Source organism: Mirounga angustirostris, unplaced genomic scaffold, assembly GCF_029215605.1.
Source record: "Mirounga angustirostris isolate CCGP_5_RB_7025 unplaced genomic scaffold, mMirAng1.0.hap1 SCAF_3, whole genome shotgun sequence".
In the NCBI taxonomy this organism is placed as follows: Eukaryota; Metazoa; Chordata; class Mammalia; order Carnivora; family Phocidae; genus Mirounga; species Mirounga angustirostris.
The window spans coordinates 161,294,764-161,321,231 of record NW_026991711.1 but is presented as its reverse complement, the minus strand read 5'-3'; the positions used below and the strand labels follow the sequence as shown (position 1 = coordinate 161,321,231).

At 39.7% G+C, this 26,468-nt stretch overlaps 1 protein-coding gene across 6 annotated transcripts; it reads right to left on the bottom strand.

Annotated features, from left to right (window-relative positions):
* BZW1 (basic leucine zipper and W2 domains 1) lies at window positions 1–25,927 on the bottom strand. 6 transcript variants are annotated; one of them, XM_064586898.1, is made up of 13 exons: window positions 25,266–25,366; window positions 24,481–24,554; window positions 22,531–22,707; window positions 20,798–20,892; window positions 19,785–19,850; window positions 19,042–19,177; window positions 18,115–18,224; window positions 17,800–17,970; window positions 17,143–17,289; window positions 16,476–16,614; window positions 14,609–14,731; window positions 14,179–14,202; window positions 1–80 (listed from the first exon to the last, which is right to left on the bottom strand). In XM_064586898.1, exons 1-13 carry the CDS (start codon window positions 25,349–25,351, stop codon window positions 16–18), a joined length of 1,413 nt encoding a protein of 470 aa, XP_064442968.1. In that variant the 5' UTR covers window positions 25,352–25,366; the 3' UTR covers window positions 1–15. The 6 variants fall into 6 exon arrangements, with proteins under 6 accessions (XP_064442968.1, XP_064442969.1, XP_045724226.1 ...); XM_064586899.1 differs by lacking the exon at window positions 1–80 and adding an exon at window positions 322–380; XM_045868270.3 differs by lacking the exons at window positions 1–80; window positions 25,266–25,366 and adding exons at window positions 9,325–9,550; window positions 25,772–25,927.
* Between the last annotated feature and the right edge of the window lie 541 nt (window positions 25,928–26,468).

Here is a 26,468-nt window from a genome sequence, read left to right as displayed (position 1 = left end):
CCCATCTTGGGAACCTCATTTTGTAGGACCATTTCTTGGCCCAAAGGCTTCAGTTTGTGGTTTTCCCAGAGGCAGAAGTTCTGAAACATGATTTCAAACGCAAGTAGTTTATTTGGGAGGTGATTCCAGAAAACACCCGTGAGAGAGTAGAGAATTGAGAGGGGAAAGTGATGACAGCCAAGACAGAAGGTATTTTCAAGGAAGTTCCTATTGTGGGTACCTGGAACTTAATGCCTCTGTGGAACTCTGGGAGCCAGCGTAGAAGAACCTCAGAATATTCTCCCCAAGGGGCAATGTTGAGGACAGCTAGGGTGGAGAGAATAAATTCTTGGCACTTCAGCCTGCCAAACATAGAGTGGGCTCTGCCAGCCAAAAGAGGCCTTCAGACAAAGAAATGCAAATGAGATAATGGTCAATGGAAGTACAGTAAACCTCCATTTACTGTAATGGGAAAACCTGAGGGAAATGGGCAGGGCACCAATGGTGTCTGCCACAGGATCCCAAGTGAAAAATCCGGGGTCCTCCTTGGCAGGCTTCCAGCACCCATTTTTCCCTCCACCCCATGCAGCGACCTAAAATTCTGCTCAACCTTTCAGCCACTATTGGTAAATTCCCTAATACTTTGAAGGGTTGCTTCCTTGGTCCCCCCACATTTTCTTTTCTCAAGGATATTGGCCCCTCAAGTCATCGCTGCCTTGGTAACTCCTCAGTTTTTGCAAGCTTATGTATTTTACATTTTGTTCAGATTTTCTAGTTATTCTTAGTAAGAAAGTTTGTTTGGAAGAAGTTATCCTGCCATTGCCAGAAGCAAAAATCACAGCCACAAAATATTGAAGAAGAGAAAAAAGAGCATGGGAAGGATCCCTCAGATTTTGTTTAAACCAACCAACAAAAACCCTTGGGACGTTCTCCTAAATAGCAAAACTTGGGATTTTCATTTTGCATGCAGATTAGCAACTAAATATTTGTAAATCTGTATTGCCTACTGTAAATTCTTAGTTTCCCTGCATCATGTGGAATTTACTCCACTGCTAGATTTTAAGTTTGGTAAGTGTCAAGCATGGAATAACTCCCATTGCTCTGCCTTTAACAAAGAACTTTGAACTGCAGGTTCTAGAAAGTCTCCTTTCATATGTCTCACATCCCTCTGGAAAACCCTGTTTCTTTTTAAAAAAAAATTATTTATTTGAGAGAGAGAGAGAGAGCACTGAGCTGGGAGGAGAGGGAGAAGCAGGCTCCCCGCTGAGCAGGGAGCCTAATGCAGGGCTCGATGCTGGGCTCGATCCCAGGACCCCGGGATCATGGCCTGAGCTGAAGGCAGACGCTTAACCGACTGAGCCACCCAGGCGCCCCCCACCCCTGTGTTTCTAATCCCTGAGCCCTAGTCAATGGCATTTTATTATGTCATATATGTAGTGTCTCTCCTAATCAGATGGGGGCCCCCAGATGTGGGGCAATGATGTGGGGGGATGGTGGCGTGGGCAGTGAAAGAATTTACCCAAGGCAGAACAAAGGAGATAGAAATTTATTGTATACGGTGCTAAGGAGCAGGGGGCAGAGACTGTCTGCCAGGAGGCAGTAGGTGGGGGCTGTTTTTAAAGAGGGAAGGTGAGGAGGTATGGGAACATATGGAATTTTCCCTTTTCTGTTACACGTGCCTGATTCTAAGTAACCCATTGGTTAGTTAGGGCCTATGGATACTTTGTGGTGGGTCACCTGATGGGCCTGTCTATATCCAGCCAGGTGGTTGCTGTGGGCCCTTTTTGCCTTGATCAAGTTAAAAGCAGCCTCTACAATATACGTGTTGCCTTACATTATTTTTTTGTCTTGTAAATTGAAGGCATCCATACATTATGTCATTTATTAAAAACTGGTATTTTCTTTTTTTTACTGATATTTTCAAAATTGATATTTTATTATGCAAAAAACAGATTAGTAATTCTCATTGTAGAAGATTCAAACAATATAATGTAGATCAAAATATATGAAAGCCCAGCTTTTCTTTTTTAATTTAATTTATTTATTTGACACAGAGAGAGAGAGAGTACACAAGCAGGGGGAGTGGCCGGCAGAAGCAGAAGCAGGTTCCCCGCCTAGGAAGGAGTCCAACGCAGGGCTCGATTCCAGGACTCTGGGACCATGACCTGAGCCAAGAACAGATGCTCAACCGAAAGAGCCACCCAGGCGCCCCTGAAAGTCCAGCTTTACCCATCTTCTTCATCCCCATCCCCGAGATAACGGGTACAGAAATCCCATTCCCTTTCAGGTCTCTCTCTGTGTATCTGTATCTGTACATATGTACCCGTTTTTTAACTTTTCAAATAAGATTGTGCCTGTTGCTTTTTTAATTAACAAAGACAAGTTTTCTATAAGATAGGTGTGGCAGATTTTTTTCCAAAAACGTCTGCCACAGTATCTCCAACTTCACTTTGGAACTGCTAGCTGCTTCAAATAATAGATAATAGCAGAAGTCACACTAGATCGTAAAAGGTCACGCAGATTCCATCTTGTTTTCAGGGAACACTGGCTCTCAGCAACTCCCTCTTGAGGGACTGCCTTTTGGAATCCAGCTCCCATGCTATGAGAAGCCCAAGTCACTGAGAAGGGCCACATGTAAGTCAATAGCCCCAGTCTCCAAGTCATCCTAGACCAGCTTCCAGGGGTTTCCAGACCTCTGTCACTGGGAGTCACTCCCCTGTCCCAACTGTTCTAATTTTCCTGGATTAGGTCCTAGATGTTATGGGACAGAGGCAATCAGTCTCCACTGTGCTCTACCTAAATTCCTGAACCACAGAATCTGTGAACATAATAAAACAGTTGTTATTTTATGTCACCAAATTTGAGGGTGATTTGTTACATAGCAATATATAATGGAAATGAATTACTGGGATTGGAACAGCTAAATCAAAAGATATGCTTATTTAAAATTTTGATTCATAATGCCAAACTTCCTTTCACCAATAACTGTCTTAAGATGAAATAGAAGAAATAGAATAGGAGTACCTGGCTGGCCCAGTTGGTATAGCATGCAATTCTTGATCTCAGGGTTGTGGGTTAGAGTCCCAAGTTAGGCGTAGAGATAACTTAAAAATAAAATGAAGAAAAATTTTAAAATAAAATCTTAGGGGTGCCTGGGTGGCTCAGTTGGTTAAGCCTCTTCCTTTGGCTCAGGTCATGATCCCAGGGTCCTGAGATCAAGCCCTGCATTGGGTTCTCTGCTCCTCGGGGAGCCTGCTTCTTCCTTTCCCTCTGCCTGCCACTCCCCCTGCTTGTGCTCTCTCTCTCTCTCTGACAAATAAATAAATAAAAACTAAAAAAAAAAAATCTTAAAAAAAATAGAACAGAAGACATAATAAGAGATTGAATTAGTAGTTAAAAACTTTTGCATGAAGAGGGGGCCTGGCTGGCTCAGTAAAAAAGGTATGTGACTTTTCATCTTGGTGTTGTGAGTTCGCGCCCCATGTGGGTGTAGGGATTACTTAAAATAAAACAAAAAACAAACAAACAAAAAAAATCTTTGCACAAAGAAATGCCCAGGCATAGATGGCTTCACTGGTGAATTCTACCAATGTTTAAAAAATTACCATCAATTCTTTGTACACTCTTAGCAAACACAGAAGAGGAACACTTCCCAACTTATTCTATGAAGCTAATGTTAACCAGATACCAAAAACAGACGATGGCCTCACAGGTAAAGAAAACTGCAGACCAGGGTACCTGGCTGGCTCAGTCAGTAGAGCATGCAACTCTTCATCTCAGGGTTGTGAGTTCAAACCCCACGTTGGGTGTAGAGATTACTCAAAAATAATATCTTTAAAAACAAATGAAACAAAAGAACTACAGGCCAATATCCTTTTTGAATACAAATGCAACACTCTCAACAAAATACTAGAAAACCAAATATAGCAACATATGAAAAGATTGTACTGTGACCAAATGGGATTTATCCCAGGAATGCAAAGAACATGGTTCAATATATGAAAATCAATCAGTGTAATGCACCAAATTAACACAATAAAAGACAAAAACACTTGATAAGCTCAACAGATGTGGGAAAGTCTTTGACAAATCCAAAATTCTTTCATGATAGAAACACTCAACAACCTTGGAATAGAAGGGAAATTCCTAGAATATTATTCAGTCATATAAAAGAAGAAAATCCTGCAATTTGTGGCAACATGGATGAACTTGGAAGACATTATGTTAAGTGAGATAAGCCAGACACAGAAAGACACATACTGTATATTCTGATTTTTATGTGGAATCTAAAAACCATAGAACCAGAGAGTAGAATGGTAGTTGCCAGAGAATGAGGGATAGGAGATGGGAGAGATGTTGGTCAAAGAATACAAACTTTCAGTCATAAGATGAATAAATTTGGGGTGTCTAATATGCAGCATGATGACTGTAGTTAGTATTACTGTATTGAGTACTTGAAATTTGCCAAGGGAGTAGATATTAAGTACTCTACACACACACACACACACACACACACACACGGTAATTATGTGAGGTGATGGATGTGTTAATTTGATTGTGGTAATCATTTCTCAATGTATATGTATATTAAATAATCACTTTGTATACCCTTAACACATACAGTTTTTATTCATCAGTTATATCTCAATAAAGCTGAAAGAGGAAAATTCCTCAATCTGGTAAAGGACATCTATGAAAAACCCACAGTTAACACTGTACTTAATGATAAAAAGACTGAAAACTTTCCCCTTAAGATCAGGAACAAGAAAAGGATGTCTGATCTTGGCACTTCTGTTCAGTAATGAACTGGAGATTCTATCCAAGGCAAATAGGCAAGAATTCCTCAGAAAGGAGGAAGAAAAATTCTCTATTTGCAAATGACATGAACTTGATATGTGTCAAGAAAAATCCTAAGGAATCAATAAAAAAAAAGAGAAAGAAAAATCCTAAGGAATCTACTGAAAAAACGCATTAGAACTAATAAATGAGTTCACGAAGATTGTAAGATACAAGACCAATATATAAAAATCAATTTTTTGTATCTCTATGCACTAGCACTGAATAATTTGAAAATGAAATTTTAAAAATTCCATTTACAGTAGAACCACGAAGAACAAAATATTTAGGGATAAAGTTAGCCAAAAAGTTCAAGGTTTTACACTGAAAACTACTAAAACATCATTGAAAGAAATTAAAGAAAACCTAAATAAGTGGAAATACATTTCATATTCATGGGTTGTAAGATTTAATGTGTTAAGATGGCAATACTCATAAATTGATCTAAGATATAACAATTCTTTTTTTTTTTAAGATTTTATTTATTTGTTTGAGAGAGAGAACAAGTTGGGGGAAGGATAGGGGAGGGGGAGAAGCGGATTCCCTGCTGAGCAGGGAGCCTGATGTGGGACTCAATCCCAGGACCCAGGGATCATGACCTGAGCAGAATGCAGAAGCTTAACCAACTGAGCCATCCAGGCACCTTAAGATATAACAATTCTTATTAAAATCTCAGCTTCCTTTTTTGCAGAAATGGATATGCTAATTCTAAAATGTACATGGAAATAGCCAAGATAATTTTTTTATTAGAGATTTTATTTATTTATTTATTAGAGAGAGAGAAAGCAGGCAAGTGAGGGGAAGAGCAGAGGGACAGGGACAAGCAGACCCCATGCTGAGTGTGGAGCCCAACATGGAGCTCCATCTCATGACCCTGAGATCATGACCTGAGCTGAAATCAAGAGTTGGAGACTCAACCGACTGAGTCACCAAGGTGCCCCCAAGACAATTTTAGAAAAGAACAAAGTTGGAGGATTCACACTTCTCAATTTCAAAACTTACCACAAAGCTACAGTGAGAATCAAGACTGGATGGTACTGTAATTAGGATAGACATATAGATCAATGGAGTTGAAATGAGAATCGAGAAATTGGGCATTTTTGAAAAAGATGCCAAAATAATTCAAAGGGGAAATAATAATATTTTCAGGAGATGTTGCTAAGACAACTGGATTTCTACATGCAGAGTTGGGGGTTGGATCCCTACCTCACACCACATATAAAAATTAACAAGAATGGATCATATACCTAAATGTCAGAACTAAAAGTATAATACTTTTGGAAAAAAGCATAGGAGTAAGTCTTTATGAACTTAGATTAGGTAGCGGTTACTTTGATATGACAACAAAAGCACCAGGATAAAAGACAAAAATAGATAAATGGGACTTCATACAAACTCAAATTTTTTTCTTTTGCTTCAAAGGATAGCATCAAAAAAATGAAAAAACAACCTACAAATAAAATATTTGCAAGCCATATAAAGAAATTATGCCCTTGTATGCAGAATATGTAAAGAAGTTTTACAACTCAATAATGAACCCACTTAAAAATAGTCAAAAGATTTGAATAGACATATCTCCAAGGAATATATACAAACAGCCAAGAAGATATGCAACATTATTACTTATCAGGTTTCCTTGCAAATAACCAAAATGAGATAACACTTCATACTCACTAGGTCAGCTACAATCAAAGAGGCCAACGATAATGTGTTGAGGATGTAGAGAAATTTGCTAGAGGGAATGTAAAAATTGTAAAGATTTTATTTATTTATTTGACAGAGAGAGACACAGCAAGAGAGGGAACACAAGCAGGGGGAACGGGAGAGGGAGAAGCAGGCTGCCCGCCGAGTAGGGAGCCTGATGCAGGGCTCGATGCAGGGCTCGATGCGGGGCTCGATGCGGGGCCAGATCCCAGGACCCTGAGATCATGACCTGAGCCAAAGGCAGACGCTTAACCAACTGAGCCATCCAGGCGCCCCTGTGCATCCATTCTGGAAAACATTTGGGTCCTTCTTCAAAAAGTTACATGTGGAGTTGCCATGTGGCCCAGCAATTCCATCCTAGGTATATACTCAAGAGAAATGAAAACAAATACTCAGGGACACCTGGGTAGCTCAGTCATTTAAGCGTCTGCCTTTGGCTCAGGTCATGATCCCGGGGTTCTGGGATCAAGTCCCACATCAGGAGCAGGGAGCCTACTTCTCCCTCTTCCTCTGCCTGCCGCTCCGCCTGCTTGTGCTGTCAAATAAATAAAATCTTAAAAATAAACAAAAATTCGGCTCTGTCTATTGTTGCTTTGTAACGCTAAGCAAGTCTGTTGTTCATCTTCATGGTCCAAAAGCCCTGTTTGAACCCGTCACCATGCCCATTTCCCAGCTACAGACAGGAGAAAGGGAAGACATGACCTCTTCAAGGCCACTGGAAATAGCCCATTCCACCATCCAGAACTTAGTCCTGTGGCCATACTCCTAGTCTCTCCTAGGGAGGCTAGGAGATACTTTTTGAGCAGTCATGTGTCCAGCTAAAAGTTGGGGATTCTAAGAAAAAAATCAGGGAATATCAGAGGACACGGTTAGTTTCTGCCACACAGGTGTACATGCTGGGGATGTACCTGTTATATTAGTTTTCTGAATTTTAATACAGTGCCCTTACTCTTACCATATCCACCAGTCCGTAGGCCCCACCTCTTTTCCCTAACTCCTTTCTGCAGATGGTAAACCTTCTGTTTTCTGCTGTGTTTAAGGGCAGTCACCTGGCGGTTTAAGCTAAGGGGAGCAGATAGACAAGGTGGCTACTCCTTTTAGACTCCAATAATCTCATCTGTTTTCAGCTCTGCTCCTTGCCTTAAAAGAAACCAGTGCCCCCAACTTCTGAGACTTCCCTTGGTCCTGTAGTATTGATCTAAGTTATGGCTCGCTCTCCGCTGCACTGCAGAGGCTTAGCAGAACAGAGAAAGCTGAAACCACACCAGTTGGTCACCTATCTGCTTGCTTTCTTTCAACATAGATATCTGTCATCTACCATTGACTCTTTGTGGGTTTCTTTTACATGGTTATTAGAATGGACTTTGGGTACTTGACCACACTCACAAAACATGGCTTCCGTTCTTGCTACTGGGCCATGAGGATTTCAGTTCATCTTCTGTCTCTTCGTACAGTGGCTAAGACAAGCATGATGGTTTTGGGGACTTTCATTACCTTCTACTAGTTCAAATCAAACAAGAAACCTGTATTCAGGGCTTTAGTAGTGTCAGTAGCTTTTTGCTCTAACAAGAACAGCCACAGTTCACGGAGTTATTATTAGGACAGGACCGTTTTAAGTACCTTCCTTTTATTTATTTTATTGTAAACTTCTCAACCACTCCATGAGATAGGCATCATTCAACCATTGTAATTCTTACTTTATAGATGCAGAACACAAGGCTCAGAGGTTGAACTATTTGCTCAGTCACACAGCTAGTAGCTGAGTATCTTTCTCTAGTATGTTTCACGTAGGCATGTACAGTCTGTTTTGTTCTAGGTTAGGGAGTACAAACCATATTTTTTTGAAGTGTAATTTGTCTCCCGTGGTTGTTTTAATCATTTACAGATTACATAACCCTTGAAACCAGACACTCCCAACTTGACAGTACCTACCGTGTGCTTGGTTTTGCACTCACCTCACTCTTTATTACCTACCTCCTCCTGTAAACCTGAATTTTGGTATCCAATTCTGTTTATTACCATAGTGCTAAAGCTCAGCGGAGCATCGGACAACATGCATTTACAATTTGTTGGCTGACAGGTTCTTCTACTTTGGTCACTTGTCATAGAAATCCTCACCACAGGACAGACATATCTTGGATTTAACCTTTGTCTAAGTTGCTTCTAAATATTTACCTATTTCTAATTCGCAGAACCTTGTGCTTACAACAACCCCTCGTTTTGCATATCCTCTTCAGTATTCTAAACCCAGGAAGTATTATTGTGCCTGTTCTCACTTCTTCACTCGCCTAATATTTAATGCTTGCTACCTGACAAATACTATTGGATGCTGGGCATAGAGTGAATAAGAGAAAAAGGCAGATTAAGCTAAAGAATGAATCATGCAGGTCCCTCCTGGCAAAAAGGTCTTCAACTGTTTTACTTGCATTCAAAGCTACTGTTAATGGATGCCGGGGGCCTGAATTAGAGTGGTGGCACTGGAGTTGGAGTTGAAATGGACAGAACTTGATCCATTAGACAGGAGGGCTGAAAGGGAAGTGAGCTGAAACTTTCCAGGGAGGGTAGATGGCACTTTTATGAAGTGAAACACTCAGTATTTTTTGACTATTTGGATGAGTCTGAAGTATACGTGAGCCAAACAAAAGCAGAAGTGGCCTGAAGAAAACGATCTCTGGAGGCACAGGCCTTCTGATGGTATTTAGAACGAACACCAAGGGAAAACCGCAAGGACCAGGACGAGGACTGGAGCCACAGCCAACTCCAGTGTGTCAAGGTTATTAGAACAACCAATGCAACAGTCATTGCTTCTCTCTTTATGTTAACAAGGAGTCTCATGAAATTTTATTCCATTTCAAGGGTACAGACAAGAAGCAGATTTCACAGTTAACACAGAAATAATGCAGCAATGTAATTACTGGTTTGGATGGCTGTACTTGAGGTGGTTCTGAGTGCCAACAACTATCTGGAAGGTCAGCTATCCAGTTTTCTCCGTTCTTCAACTGTTTGCCATGCCGGGGTCCATTACTCCTAACTAGAATGGAAATGAGGTGTATTTACAGAGAAAATACTCTTAAGATGCCAGAGAACATAGAACATCTTTTTGAAGTAATAGAGGCTTCCGTCTATAATGGGTCACTTATTTCCCTAATAGGTGAACCTCTAAGTCAACTGCGTAAGCACAGCCTTCGGGATTTCAGCTTTAAAAAATGGTTTAAACTATTTTTGTCCTTAGATATTGTAAAAGTTACACTGACTGGAAACTCCTGAAATGGAATAACTCAATTATATTTGATAACTTTGTCACACCCCAAATTCATTGTATACACTTAACGCATAGTTCCCAAGCCTGCCATCAACATTCTAATTATGTCATCGTTTGAACAAGGTATTGGTCCCTCCAGATAGTCTATGAAACAAAAGACTCAGCAGATTTTTCACCAGTGTTTCCTCATGGCACTACAGTGGGCACCACAAGCAGGTGAGCTTTTTATTTAAGTAAGTTTCTTACTAAAAATTACTAAGTTGACAGTGATTAAGTGCATCTGTCAAGTATCCTCATCCTTTTTTCAATTCATTAAGAGGTGAGACTATACTCCTAGAATGAGAAAAAATTATTTTAAGTGCATGGAAAATAAAAGATTGAACTTGCCAAGTCAATCAGAGAAAGACAATTATTATATGGTCTCTCTCACTCATATGTGGAATTGAAGAAACAAAACAGAGGATCATAGGGGAAGAGAGGAAAAAACAACACGAAACCAGAGAGGGAGACAAACCGTTAAGAGACTCTTAATCAGAGGAAACATACTGAGGGTTGCTGGAGGGGAGGGGATGGGGGGATGGGGTAACTGGGTGATGGACATTAAGGAGGGCATGTGTTGTAATGAGCACTGGGTATTATATAAGACTGATGAATCACTGACCTCTACCTCTGAAACCAATACATATGCTAACTAATTGAATTTAAATGGAAGAGATTAAAAAAGAATTGGATTTGATATGGCTGCTCACTGCCCAGTTAAACAGAAGAGAAAAAGTTGGGAAGCCTTTCTAATCCACATCGTGTCATACAATTATGCATGACTGGGTTTAGACACAAATCCACTGCAATTCATTTTTAAACAAAAACCAATTATAAATTGTTTTCAAGTCAAAAGTACTTATATCTTTTAGAGTCCACTTAAATAAAGCCTACTGAAAAACTTACTGTATTTTAAACCTTTAGGCCTCAGTAGGCTGGTGAATAGAAACACCTTCTATCGGGGCACCTGGGTGGCTCAATTGGTTAAGCGACTGCCTTCGGCTCGGGTCATGATCCCGGAGTCCTGGGATCGAGTCCCACATCGGGCTCCCAGCTTAGCGGGGAGCCTGCTTCTCCCTCTGACCCTCTCCCCTCTCATGCTGTTTCTCTCTCTCTCTCAAAAAAAAAAAAAAAAAAAAAAACACCTTCAATCAATACTAAAGGACAAATACTTTACATAAAAAAAAAAAATCATAGCAAGACAATTTACCAGAATTCCCACAGAAATGCTTAGCCTATTTTACATGGTACCTGTAAATAGCATCTGAGGAAAAATTTCACAAAGGTAGTTCAATAGTCCAAGTGATAATGCACACTAAAATTCTGGCATGTTACTTAAAGCAAACCAGTATTTCTGTCAGTTCCCAATCTCCTGTAAAGTTTCATCAGTAAAATTTCAATACCATTATCCACGTGTTATGCCTAACAACTTTAAACCATTCACCTAGGATTTTAATTGATTTTTATAGATTAGAAAGAAGGATCCCAAATGATTCTATTTATGATACATTTACAATCAAGAATCTGTTAAGACCTTCAAAGCCAATGGGGATGTCTGTTGTCTATGGTGGGCTGGAGTGTAAAGGCCAATTGTTAAGACTGGCAGAAAAAAATACTATCTCAGGATATGGATATACATAAAGATATGTCTGCCAATGCAAAGGTCTATTAGGTACCCTCCCCTTTAAAAAAAGATATATCAGGTCATGCATTCACAATAGGGGTGGTGTCACCGCCAAGTGGGACCAAAAACAAAAAACGTAAAAATCACCCTTACTCTTCTTCATATAAAAAGCAGATACATCTCTCAGTCACATGCATTTCCTCTCACCACCATCACTATGCTATGTCCAAATACGCTGTGGCATTTTTGGTATTTGGAATTTTCTAAGAACAGAGTAATAAATAGCTCTAGGACAATACTCCCAGAATAATTAAGAAACCTATGATCAGCTCTAAACACATATTTAATTATGGCACCTAAGGAGACTTATCCTTAGAAACCAACACCAAGTTTGGAAAATCAACTTTTATCCAATCATAATTACAAGTACAATCTTAACATCTAGATTAAGCATTACATATTTGAGGCCATAGGTGGGCACTGGGAGCTGAGTTCCAAAATTACCACTTAAAATTCAAAATGAAAATCTGCAGTCTTTAGGAAGCATTCCCTTTCTTTACACTATACTGTCACAGGTGACTTATCCATTTACTGTAATACTGTAGTAAGTAAATACTACTTTGTCATTATGAAGAAAAAAACTACGATCAGACAAAGATCATAATGTAGTTCTGGAAGACTACACACTCTTTCACTATACACAGTACATAATAAAATAGGGTACACTTTGTATGACAGTAACATGCAATGGTTTGGCTGTAGGAATATTAAATGTAGTTTCCGCTACATCAGAATTCTGTGTGGGTGTTTACAGTTTGGGAATCATAAGGATGAGGACAATTATTCAATGCTTACACAGTAGAGACGTCTGAACACATAACATACAGCTACTCCTAGGTATTAACATGGAATATATAAAAAAAAAAATTAAAGAAGACTGTCCTATAACCTAAGTGTAAGGATGGACTTTATTTTTTAAAAAAAGTCTTTTGAGGACTACAAATTACAAAGTAAAAGCAGATCACTATGTAGAAACCTAGTGAATACATTTTGCCTGTGCATGAAAACTTTATCAAAATTATTCATTTAACAATTTCACCCCATTCACAATGGTATCAGTTATAATGTTCTTCATAAGGTTATATATTACATGTTATTCCCTCAAGATGAACTTTTAAACACCAAATTCTTGGCTCATAAGAATGGCACCTTTGAAACGGGCAATTTCCATTCAGTCTCTGGTGGCATTATTCCAAGCTAGTTTCTTTCATCGAGAAAAAAAAAACACCTTTCAAAGTGTTCACTTTTAACATGAAGTCTCTCCACCAAAGTGGTCATATTTTGTTTTCTAATGACTACATATATATATATATGTGTGTGTATATATATAAAATATATATATGGGTAGCAGCAAGAAAAGAAAAATGGAAATTAAAAGGCAGCCATTAAAATAAATGGATCAATTGTATAGAAGAGATATTTGGCTCATGGCAATTTAAAAAGATGGCAACTCGGGTATGTTAATAGCCAGGTGCTTGAGCTGTGAGTATGTTAAGAGAATGAAGCTGATCCAGTATGATCAAGTGGGAATTATTACCATCGCACTTCATTCTTTACAACAAATACTCTAAGCCAAGAGGAAGTAAGTTACATTTAGAGTCGCAATTAGAACATGCTGACCACTTACTATTTAACAACTTACTGGGGTTAGTATAGTCATTTCTTTTACTCGCACTATTTTTATTTATTTTTTTAAAAAGTAATCTCTACACCCAATGTGGGGCTTTAACTCATGACCCCGAAATCAAGAGTCAAATGCTCTACCGACTGAGCCAGCTAGGCACCCCTAACTCACAGACTCTTTTGAGTCCTTTCCTTTCAATCGAAGTGCATGACAAGTGTAAAACACTTTAAATGACAAGATTTTTCTAAGGTACATTTGAAAATGGTTGTAATGAAAAGAATATCCATCTGTTTTGCTTGGAAAGATACAAACTGAATGCAGAAGTTGCTCAATGGGAAAAAGCTCAACTTTCTTCTTCCCACCACCTCTGCCACATACAATTTCCCAAAGAACTCACTTTTAAGCTTGTTCTCTATGGCTTTACTAACGAATGAAAACCAGAGAACAACTAACCAAGCTCAAGGACATCCGGGGTTAAAAATGCAAGAAAATATCAACATGCAAGCAATGGTCCAAATACTCAAGATTTATGTTAATGAATTCAATTACTGTATATGAGATTCTCATTGATGAGTAGGGCTTTGGGCATACCAAATTATCACACAAATCATTGCCTTTTGAGACTTTGGATACTTTTACAGTTTAATTTGCAAACAGAATTTTTATAACAAATTATTTTTAACCAAATCATATCTTGAAAACTGTTCATATAGAAAACCCAGGGAATAAAGTGAACTGTTCATTGTGGAAGGCCTTAAATTACATTATTACAGTAGAAAATACAGGAGGTAGAAGATAACTGAAAAGACTAATGCAACATTAGATTCAAATCTATAGCTCCTGTAGCTACTTAAAACATGGTTTTAGAAACTAAACCCAACATTTCCAGTAACCATAGAAACAGTTAAAATAAAATTTGCCATGAAAGCCCTTATATCATGCTTGATATAGGGAGGTAGGAAGATGTAAGAACCAGGACACATGAGACATGACATTTTATCTACAACTCCTGTTTGCTTTACTGAGGGTGTAGTTTCAAAATTCAGTCACCTTCTTCAGCTTCAGACTCAGATTCTAGAAAAGGGGAAAAATGCAGTCAAGCATTATATAAATATCAGAAAGCAGAAGTTCCCATTTATAACTTTGAAGCTCTTTATTACAATTAAGTAATTATATTAATAATCCCCTAATTATGAGGGGGATATTCAAAAGCCTTCATTTGTAAATCTAATATTTATTAAATAGTCTTAAATTTTTCAATTTCCCTCGTAAGTATGTTAGTATATTGGCCAAGCCAAAGTCAAGTTCTCTCCACCTGTCTTAAAGCAAATGAGTATTTGCAGGTCTGTCACAAATGAACAAAAATCTGTACTCAAGGTACAAAATGATATCTCAATGAAAAACGGAAGCACATTCTATGGCTGCATTTGAATTAGTTCTTGGGCTTTACCAAACAAACTGCACTAAGGAAAAGACTTACCTTCTTCAGCATTTTTGAGCCACTCTACAAACTTTTTCATTTGCTCAAGGAAGACACTTTTCCCCTTTGCAACATGTGCATCTTTATACCACTTCAAAATGGGCTCTTCACTCAGGACTTCAGCTATAAAGAGAGCAATCATTACATTCGGGAGTTTTCAGGCAGTCAGAAGCCACCTAAAGTGCAAATGCCTGCATGGCAAAAAAAAGCCTACTGAAAAGTTAGGTATGAACAATTACTGTATTCAAAACACTCAATTGGTTTCTTCAATTTTTAAAGACAAGCCCTCTATTAAGAAATGCTTTATCAGGGGCACCTGGGTGGCTCAGTCGTTAAGCGTCTGCCTTTGGCTCAGGTCATAATCCCAAGGTCCTGGGATCGAGCCCCGCATCGGGCTCCCTGCTCAGCGGGAAGGCTGCTTCTCCCTCTCCCATTCCCCCTGCTTGTGTTCCCTCTCTCGCTAGTTTCTGTCAAATAAAATCTTTAAAAAAAAAGAAAAAAAGAAATGCTTTATCAACTAGTTGCCAACGTATGACCTGCAACTAGGAAAAACACTTATTAAACCAGTGATTCTCTCAACTGAAGGCAATTTACACCCCCCTTTGCTGGGACATCTGACAATGTTTAGAGACATTCTTGGTTGTTACACTGGGGAGAGATGCTACTCAACACTCTACAATGCAAAGGACTGTTACCAACTAGAGTTAAATGGCCCAAAATACCAGTTGTACCAAGGCTGAGAAACCTTTCTATAAACAATCAGGGATATCTGATGGATTACGTTAAAATTTTTAGGTGTGAAAATGGTACTGTGGTTTTACTAAAAACAAAAAAAAGTCCATATACTTTATAAACCCATACTTTTAAAAAATTAATTAAGGGTTTCTAGGATTTGTTTATAAATAATTAGAGTGGGAGGAGGATGTAAATGAGGGTACATTTCCAAGAAACCTAACTATAACCAAAGCATGGAGTACTTACTTAGGAGTTCATTACCCTATTCTTTCTTAAAAACAAAAAATTCTCGAAATGGGATATAGACCTCTGTTCTAAGTTTAGAATATAGGAACCAACAAAATCATTTATGTAAACTAGGTCATGGAAATAATACATGTGCACACAAACTACACTTACTGGGGTCAAACTGGTATGATTTATGCAGAATCGAAGAAAACTTTACTAACAACCACAGTAAACTAAATATTGCAATGGACTCTCTCCCAACAAAGTCCTTATCTTTCTTAACCACTTTAGACCAGTTTTCTAAAATAGGATCACAGAAAAGGGAATAATAACTAAAACAGGTTTTATAATAAGCATTGTGAACTGGTCTTAAAAGACAAGTAAAAGTCTACATTGGGTAACGGGGTAGGATGAAGGGAAGTCAACTTGTCATGGGCCAAAGACTAGAGAGATTTGTTGGAGACTATGTCTGGAGAAGAGAACTGGTAGAGAATGGGAGGTAAAGTCTGAGGCCACATCAAGATTTTAGGTTTTAACTTAATATGATTTAGAGATGTTTTGATATTAATGGACTAAAAAACACCCAATTTAATTAGAAACAATTTTGTCCTATAATTAGAGTAAAATATTTTATGGAGCTGATGTTCAGACAACTACTCCTTGGAATTATTAGGGAGTATTCTAGGATTTTTTTTTTTTTTTTAAGATTTTATTTGAGAGAGAGAGAGAGGAGGGTGAGGGGGAGAGGAGAGAGAGAAGCAGACTCCCTGCTGAGTGTGGAGCCCCACAGGGGGACTCAATCCCAGGACCCTGATCATGACCTGAGCCGAAGTTAGACACTTAACTGACTGAGCCATCCAGGCGCCCCTAGGATTTTTATCACCGAATTTAAAATTTAAATTACCTTTATAAAAAAGCACCACGATTTTCTGGAAGGCTTTCATGAAATGAATGTTGTCATAGCAATACTCCTGAATCTTCAGTAACAGAGTCAGCTCAGACTGACCTTGAGTAGTAAAGGCAGCAAGTAGAGGGCTGTATTGCTTTTAAAGGGAAAGGAGAAAAAGTTTTGTCATTTATTACAATGACCCTCCATTCCAAAATTCCTAAAATACAAGACTGATCTTTTAAAGTCACTGTGAATTATATTCCATGTAACGGAAACTAAAACAAACAAACAAATAGAACAGAAGAATCTACTAAGCATCTAAGTCAAATAAGCAATACTGCACCACGGATTCCAGACAACTGTCAATGCGATGTTAATAATTTAGAGGATAAAAAAGGAGTGCTCTTATTTTCCAATATTCCCTCAAAAGCAAACACCAAATTGCAGGCATATGCTATTTTTAAACGTGTATTTGTTTTTAACCTGTGAACCAAAGAAAGGTGAAGTCAGACTTTTTAAAAGATTATCAATAGTTTATAACTATCACAAATAGTTATTTGTCTACTCACTGGTGGTTATCCCCAGGAACCACAGGATGTGATACATCCTCTAAGTACAGTAACACCTCACTTATCCCCACTAAAAAGCAGAATAATGTTTTGTAAAGGCATAGTTCTAATACCTTCAAGTGCTTGATGGCCTGCTCTGCTACAAGCTCTTCCTTTTTGTTCCATTCCACAGTGCTCATTACGCTGGACCAGACTATCCCAATGACAACGGGTTCTGGGATGTTGTTTTTTTTCATCTCCTCCTTGACATACAAAATTATCTGCAAAAAGATCAATTTTAGTAAAAGAAATCAATTTTGAGATCAGACGAGATCGGGCGCGTTCAGGGTGGTATGGCCATAGACAAGAAATCAATTTTGATATGTACACTCTACACATCAAACTCAGACCTTTTACAAAAACATAAAACCACCTTTCCATGCAACTGGCAATGACCACAAGTGTGCCACATGTGATCAGAGAACTTTTAGAACTGGAAGGGATGGGCCTGTAGTCCAAACCTTAATTTACACACAGGCAAACTGGCTAGGAAAGGACGGAGATGGAAACAGATGATCTATCCACTGGCTTGCACCCTACAAAATCCCCAAGCACTATAATTTCTGGGCACTAATAAAAGACTAAATCTGAAAAATGATGAAAAGCCCCAGCATAACATCCTATAGCTATTAATTAAAACCCACTCTGGTGAAATACTTTAAAACTAGTCAAGTGAATAAACATTTTCTTAGAAGAAAATCATTAAGATGGTTTAAACAAAAATATCTTACATCCTTAAATGGATCACCACGGGACATCTGTTCTTGAAGTTCTTTCTGGAGTTCCTTTCGAGCTCCTATGGTTTGCTGATTTCGAACATATTCTGAAAGTTCTTTCAAGCCTGCCTCAGTAAAATACTTAGTGAAGTGTTCAACGCTTTGTTTATTGGCAGGAAAAAGTTCCTGAAAGGAGAATTTAATCTGGTTAAATGGTCTTTAATCCTATCAAGAAAAACACCTCCTCTTTTCACAGATTAAAAATGAGAAAATTCCCTTATTACACCAAGTGTTGGCAACAATGGGAAGAACGAGAAACAAATTACAAACCATCAGTCTGTTATCCATGCTGACTTTCCGAAGACTTGCAGCTACTGCATTGATATCTTTTTCATTTATCCATGATTTAAAGAGCTTTACAGCAAAAGCTGCTGAAACCCCTGTAGAACAAAAGAGCTTACTTAACAGAAGTGTAAGTGGATTTCAACCACTCTATCTCCTCATTTCAACCACACAGAATTACTCTTTATCCCTAAACTTCCTTCTGCCACTAAGCTGCTTACGATTTCACTCCAATTTCTCTCTTCTATCATTTGCTAGTTATGTATTTTAGTCGTTAAACTGCTTTTGAAATGTGTAAAATGACACTCGACAGGGTCACTGTGGGAAATAGGCACATTAAGTACTTAGTACTCTAGTTTAAAGTTAGTTTTTGGGGCGCCTGGGTGGCTCAGTCTTTAAGCGTCTGCCTTCAGCTCAGGTCATGATCCCAGGGTCCTGGGATCGAGCCCCGCATTGGGCTCCCTGCTCGGCGGGAAGCCTGCTGCTCCCTCTCCCAAATAAATATAAATATAAATAAAATCTTAAAAATATTTTTTTTTAAATAAAAAAAGTTAGTTTTTTAACTGTAGAGAATTATTTAACTATGAAAATGACAACAGGGACCTTATTTTCTTTTTGGCTCAACATTTCCCCCAACTGGAATTAATATTTCTGGGTTTCCCTCGCATTTCTCTTTTTATGTTATAGCCACATTTGTCTGAGCTTTGGATATCTGCTGTATGCCTAAAGATAGCCAAAGGTATACATGAAATATCTAATGAATTTTATTAAATTTAAGGATAGTTAAGAAAACTATCACACAGTCGTATCTACATAAACTATATCCTAGCTTTTGTATCAGTTCACATCTTTCATGCTCTTATCTATCCCCACCCTCAGCCAATGAAAGACAACGCTTTACTAAAGGCTGATTACCTTCTTTAACCAAATTCTCATTATAAAGGCTATTAAGAATGGATGCATTAAGTGTTCCATTAGCCAGAAGAACACCAGTCAACATAGCCAGCTTGTTCCTCTCCGACTCTGAAAAACCCTTTAAGAACAGCAGCAGCTATAAAAGTAAATAATTAAAGGTTAAAAGAGCAATTACATTATATAAAGAGAAGCAGTAAGGCAAACTATATTGGTTAAAAGTGTGGGCTCTGGGGTCTAACCATCCAAATTTTTATCTCAGTTGTAATAGTAGCTGAGTGATTCTGGGCAAGTTACTTAACCTCTGTGCCTCAGTTTCCTCATAAGTAAATGTGGATAATAAAACATGCCTCATAGGGTTTTTATATTAAAGGAGTTAATAACTACAACGATGCCTGAAACGTGATGTTATTATTAACATTACTAGATTTTTTGGTCGGCCCATATATAGAATGCCTAAGACTCCAATAACAAGTATGTTAAATTTCTTTCTCAGTATGCTTAGCTTTGATCCTCTACCCCCTATCCTGGACAGACCCCATTTTGATCTTTAGCCTTTTGTCACTTGTTTGGACACAAAGCTAAGAAACACTGTAAAACAAACTAAACTAAATGATATACCCCCAAACCACATTTCAGGCCTACATAAACAGCTAATCATTTCAAATCTGTGGCAGTATTAAGATACAACACTCTCCTCTTTGACCCCAACCTTTTGTTTCCATAAAGCATGATGTTCTTCATACCTTTTTTACTTCATCTTCAAAACCTTTCTCCAGGTATTTGTAGCGCCTGATTAACTTGTTAAAAACCTATTAAGAATAGTGAAGGAATTTAATAATTTCATAACTACAGATGCCAGATTCCTAAAAGATCTGAGTATTTCATAGTATCTTTTTAAAACATCAAAGTAAACCTTCCACTGGATATGAGTTTACAAGCTGTTAAAGCCAGCTTAGGAAGAGTCTGTCAACTCCCAAACCCTATAATATACCGATCTTAACACTTAAGCCACCCCACAATAGATTTTTATTGCCAAATGTTAAAGCAAGGACTAATCATTGCTCAAATACAAGTCATTTACCCATTTTCTTTTTTTTTAGTCATTTACCCATTTGTAGGATATTAACAGAGTAAGATCATAGAATATAGTTCTATTTTCCTAATGACACAGACAACAAATCTCTAGGCTAGATACACTTGAATTCTTTGCTTACAATGATACAAACCTAACTGTGTACGAAATCTTCAAATGAAATTTTGATTGGTAAGCTAATCTGCCTATAACCCATTCATCTTTAAGAAGTTATATGAAGGGGCGCCTGGGTGGCTCAGTCAGTTAAGTGTCTTGACTTTGGCTCAGGTCATGATCTGAGTCCTGGGATTGAGTCCCTGCCTGTCCCTCTGCCCCTCTCCCTGTTCATACTCTCTCTCTCTCAAATAAATAAATAAAATCTTAAAAAAAAAGTTATACGTAGAATAATTCTATGATGCAACTCATGACAAGGATATGATTTTCCTTTTCAGCTTGAGGTTTCTCTTAAAAAATGGACTAACTCCAAAGGGACAAGTAGGAAAATAACTAATTCAATCTTTCCTGCTTTGTTTTCCTTAACCCATTTCATTATATTGCACCAAAAAGTATCTCTAAATCTTCAGTTCTAATTCCTTCAACTTTCTACCCGCAACCTCTTAAAAGTAGACTATTCCTATTCAGATGGATAGGAGCTAACTGAAATAAATATGTAGTCTCATTTACCTGAGCAAATGCTTGCATGGTCTCTAGGTCTTCTTGTGCTGCGAACACACAGACATCTGTACGCATCATGTCATCTGCCAGTGTACCACCTGGGGCTAGGGTATATTTTACAAAAAATTTGCAGTGACATTTAAAATTAGTAATTGCTTCCATCTTACTTTCTGTAAGGATTCCCATTGTAAAATAAAATGATAAAAATTCTAAAAGATGACCTGAAAGCAAATTCAGTATCTCAGTAGGAACATGGCTAGTTGGTTCAGTATGTGTGAAAAAAATGAAACAATTTAAGGGAATAACCCCCTTTAGCAATCAATTAAACTCGCTGCACTAACCATTCAACAGTATCAAATCTGTCACACAAGTGAAGATGTTGAGTTGGTTTTGATAATGTAACTTTTCATACAGAAAACAACCCTTCAAGTTACCAAAGAGGCTGGGCTATAAAAACCTACAACTTAGAGACTTTATGTTTTACATACATTTGTACATATTTATGGATAAAGTGATGTCTGGTATACACTCTGAAATCTGGGGAGGGGGATGAAGTCAGTGGAGTCATAACCAGATTAAGACCGTTGACAATTATTGAAGTTGGGTAATAGACAAGAAGTCTGTTTTACTATTCTCTCTAGGGTATCTTTGAAAATTTCCTTAGTAAAGGTTAAAAAAAAAGAATTTTAAAAGCAGGCTTATTGATAGTATTGTAAATAGAAAATGGATTTTTCTTACTATAAACTGGTAATGCAGTGGAAGAAATACTCATTGACTAGGCATTAGAACATATGAACATTCCTTGGTTCTACCACTGAGTAATTATTTGAGTGCATATAAGTCACTAAAACCTCTCTAAGCCTCTACCCTGCAAGCTTACAAATAGAGTTCTGATTCTATCAGCCTGGTTGTGAGGGTCAAAACAGTTATCACTGTGAAAACATTTTGAAATATCTTAAAGAGCTATGGAAATGAAATTGCCATCATCATTTGAATATATATAGCTAAATGGCACATTCTCTTAAGATACCCTGAGTTGCTGAGGGTGGAGGCAGAAGTTAAGTTAGAGCAGCGCTGTGCAACAGAAATAGAATGTGAGCCACACGATGTAATTTCCTATCATCTAGGAACTTTATTAAGAATATTAAAAATAAAGTGTAATTTTAATATACTCTAACCCCACATATCAAAAATATTGATTTTAACATTTCAGTATTCAAAATATTATTGACAGGTCTTAACATTCTTTTTTCTATTAAGTCTTTAAAATACAATGTATATTTGACACTTATAGCGCGTCTTGATTTAGATTAGCCACGTTCCACATGATAGCCACATGTGGGTAGTGGCTGATGTATTCAAGAGTGCAGGATTAGTCCTCAGGCATACAGAGGTAGTACTTCCTAAGACAGAAGAGGTAGGGGTTTCTCCATTAACTCAGAGTGTTCAAACACAAGCTGGAAAAATTATTGATTGGGGATGTATTAAGGACAGAGGTATGAGAAAAGCCATTCCCAAGTGTTATGGTTTTGTAACAGATTTCAACTATAAAGCTAGACAAGGCACAAGGCAAGATAATTTGCTAAGTTACTAGGATCTGGGAGGAAAAAAAAAAAGGAAAAATCCCAAAGAGGTAAAAAGCCAAAAACAAAGCCATCCCAATTTGACAGGACTGTCAAATAGTTCATATTCTGAATTCCACATAATCTCTATACATTACACCTCCCACAAAACCCACTTACCCAGCATTCCGCCGGCCACCAGAATGTCAAAGAGTGTTTCTGCATATCGGCGGTAATCAAGTTTTGCTCCAGAAGCATCAAGAAACTTTGCTACTGCTTCCAAATCAGTACCAGTTTCAGTTAAGCCTTGAATAATACAGTCTTGAAACTGAGTAGGGTCAAACCTCTCTTTTTCATCTGGGGGGAAAACCCCACAACATTTAGTTTTAAAAGGCTTACCAAAATGCCACAAAACCACCACCTTATGAAAGTTTAAGTACTGAATAATATTAACCACATTTAGCACAATCTCATTTATTTCAATAGCTGGAAAACATAAACACAAGGAAAAGACCTAAACATACACTCTCCGCAAATGCAAGGCACGACTGCCTAGTCACAAGAATTGTGTGGCTTTTTCCCCACTATTCTTTTACGTAAGTCTCATAAATGATGAGTTAAGCAAGCTAGTGTGTTCCTATGGCCAGCAGACAATTTCTACCCTGAATGCTCTCCTACTGCCTCTGGGCTTTTCTGAAATTTAGGACATCCTCTAAATTTCAAGTAAATTTTTTTCTTGAGTGAAATTTTGTCCAAACACTGGAACTCTTCATTCTTTTCTTTAAATGCCCATAACACTTTCTATGCTGTTACTGGTTTTTAAATCATTTGGTACTTAACAGTGCCTTACGCACATATCCAGCCTTTCCTGAGCTGCTGCCACACACTCCATGATAGGGTTTACTTTCCTATCTAGGTTAGATGCCATCTTAATTTTCACACAGCACCAGAGTGATCAATTCCTCCCTGCCTGCCCAGGACTTTCCTGTTTTAGCACCGAAAAGCCTATGTCCTGCAAACTGTGTTCAGTCCCAGACAAATTCAGATGATTGTTCATGCTACCCAGAACCCCACCATCAAGAACTAGGAAGGCAGGAGGGATCTCAGTCTGGAACTGGGGAAGGGACAGCTCTTTCTGATGCCAATAACAATAAAATTACGTGACACTACCACATTCGCAAGAGGATACAGACTCCCCCATCACTGCTGAAATGCTCTGGTTTCCAACTTCTGTTCCTCCTGAGGAAATTTACCAGGTTTAATCTAAAAAAATCTGCAAAGGCTAGAATCCAATCTTCTTCAGTCTCCTCCCCACTACAAGAGGGCAGTCTATGATCAGGGATTACAAGACTGTAAATACACATCTCAAAGTGTCTGTTACCCAGGGCAGAGAAACAATTTATAACCAGTAGCTGACCCAGTTCTATTTCCTCAAAATTTCCTGTAAAATACGGTCAGTATGTGTTTTTGAGCAATAACATTGAAAGATTTTGGGGAAAGTATTAATATTAAGCCCAATACAAAATATACCCGAGACCACATCTCATTTAACTTTGTTATCACTACTACAGTGCCTTGCTACAGAATTATTATTCACCTAACCACCCACTAATAGAAGCAGTTAATATAATTCTAGTACTTTTCTTACTAAGTCTGTGAGAAATATTTAATTTCAAAAGACATTACAATGTGAACTCTGTTCCATAATTAACTTCCATGCATAAAGTCTGTTTTTTCTCTCACAAACCTTCACAAAGTTTGGGAGGAATTAGCAATCACATTAGGAGCTCTCCTTTCTTAAGTTAAAACTTTTTCCCTCAAGCATAAGTCTGCTTGAATAAAATTTAGCTAGTGAAAATGCACTCCATACTCAAAAGAAAAAATGTACTTCAGCAATAAAAAGATCATTCAGTAACCTGCTTAAAGACATATATGTTGATACTAAAAACTAAAGGCTTAGAAAAACAGTAGAAATATTAAGGATATATCTGAAATGGAGTCAACTAGAAATTCAAGTTCCTTTCTGGTGTTTTCTCTTAAAGTTTACTATTAAGAGACTGCCTGCCAGAGAAACCAAGATACAAGTTATTCTGGAAGTTTGAAGAGAGATATTAAAACATAAATATTTACCTCTTTTTCTGGTTTTAAAACGCTGGCCTGATAGCGTTGGCTTTTGCTGCTTTTGATTATTCATAAAAGACACCCTAAAAAAAGAAAAATAAGGCCTTACAAATATCAGTGCCATAACATTCATTTTAAAAACAAAGCATCAAACCTTGGTCTAGTCACATATGTCAAATATAACACACACTTTCAGCCTGGCAACAGACCTGGGGGAAACAAGGAATTACCTTTGCCTGAATTAAACGTAACTTCAAAACCTGCATTTCTCCCTACAAGAAACCCTTTAAAGATGTGGTGTACACTTTCAAATGACTTTACCGCACCATAGTGACCGGTGGCAAATCATCCATCCTAAACATAATTGGGTTCCTCCTCGTTCCTCTTTAAACTCTCCTACATAGTCCACTACTTCTAAGCACCACCGTAGGCTAAAAGGGATTACCACCAGAGTCAGGAGGTATCCAAAACGTGTACGTCAATTTTCAGACACCGGCAAAGGCGAAGGCCTTCTACGGAGGGGCTTACGAGCAGCACCAGCCTACCAAGCCGTGCCTGGGACTGCGGCGGCCGCTTGTACCACCGCAGCCTGCAAAACGAACTGGGAGCCGGCCTAGCCTCCTCTGCCCCGTACCCTGCAATCCAAGTCTCCTCCCCGGGCACGTGTCTCCCCCTCCACACCCTTCCTGTGTCCGCCGCTCGAGCGCGATAACGCGCCCCCACCCCAGGACCCCCTTGGCCAGCGCGGGGCGCCGTAGGGGCCGCTCCTGGCCCGCAGCCCCTTCCTCGCTCACCCCGTCGCCGGCGGTGGCGGCCGCCGCAACGAGCGGACCACAGGCGCCGAGGCGCTTCGCGCCGGGGGCCCCGCCGCCCCGTACATCCGCCCGCCCTCCAGCGAAAGCAGCGGCGGTGGCGGCGGCCGCAGAGGTGATGGCGGCTCCTCCGCCCCGCCCGCCAGAACCCCCCACGCGCACATCACCCAACAGAGGCCGCAGCGGCTTTGTTACCCAGGCCGGGCAGGGCGGCAGCGGGGGCCTGCCTCGGCCACTGCCTCGCTCCCCGGTGCCGCAGCGCACACCCGGGCCCCACGTTCCGGCCCGGGCCGCAACCCCTCGACCTCCCTGCTGAGGCGGCGGCGGCGGCGGTGGCCCTCGAATCCAGGCCCCGGATCCGGCCTGGCCTCATGCGGCGGCCTCCGCTCGGGCCCATTCAAGCCGGGCCGCACCTGACCTGCCACCCGCCCCGTCCGACGACGAGGGGCCACAACATCGGCCAGGGCCAAGCGGGCGTCGCGCCTCACCGAATTTAAGGCGAAGAGAAAAGAGCCAGAAATCCCCGATGTGGCGGCAACTGCGGCGGTGTCTCCCCTGCGACCGGAACTAACGCGAGGAGGAGGGAAGAGGTGTCACCCCCGCCCCGGCCGGCCTCCTATCGCGAGATTTCTTCCCCTAGCGTCCTCCCCCGCGACCCTCCCTGTCGCGGCCTTGAGCCTCCGCCTTTTCCATTCCGTGGGGTTCGGGGTGGGGCAGTAGGAAAGGAGAGGGAGGAGAGTTTTCAAGGCTTCTTTGTTTCTTTATTGGGTTCCAGGTTTTCCGGAAACTTATCCTAGACTAGCCTCTCTTTTTTCCTCCTCCGCTTCATCCGGCCTCTGGGCACAGGGAGGGCTTAGAAAAGCAAATACCCCGCCCCCACCCCCTCCAGTCCTGGAGAAGTTGGACACGTCCGTCCGGAGTCCCTTCCCGTAGACGTCCCCCCGCCAGTGCAGGAAGTCGACGTCCGAGGGCCGGGTGCGCTTGGGCCCTTTTGGGGCGGCGACTGAGTTTGGCCTAGGGGCCGTCTGCCGACCTCTGCTCCCGCCGGGGTTGGTAGAACTCGCTCAGGTTAAGTCCGAAGCGGGGTGACTTTGCTTTGCGGTGCTGGCGGGGTGGGTTGTGCACTGCCTCTCAGGAGGGAGGGGGATCCGGATGGAGGGGTTCAGAAGAAAAGTCTGCCCTCCG

Bases quoted from the DNA above. Each gene is read 5' to 3' on its own strand.
- BZW1 (XM_054506073.1), bottom strand. From the start codon at position 25,351: ATGTACGGGGCGGCGGGGCCCCCGGCGCGAAGCGCCTCGGCGCCTGTG. The intron at 20,893-22,530 runs GTAAGTGGGTTT...AATATACCCTAG, and splicing joins GGTGGCCGGCGGAATGCTGG to CCCCAGGTGGTACACTGGCA. The intron at 19,851-20,797 runs GTAAATGAGACT...TATTCTTAATAG, and splicing joins CCATGCAAGCATTTGCTCAG to GTTTTTAACAAGTTAATCAG.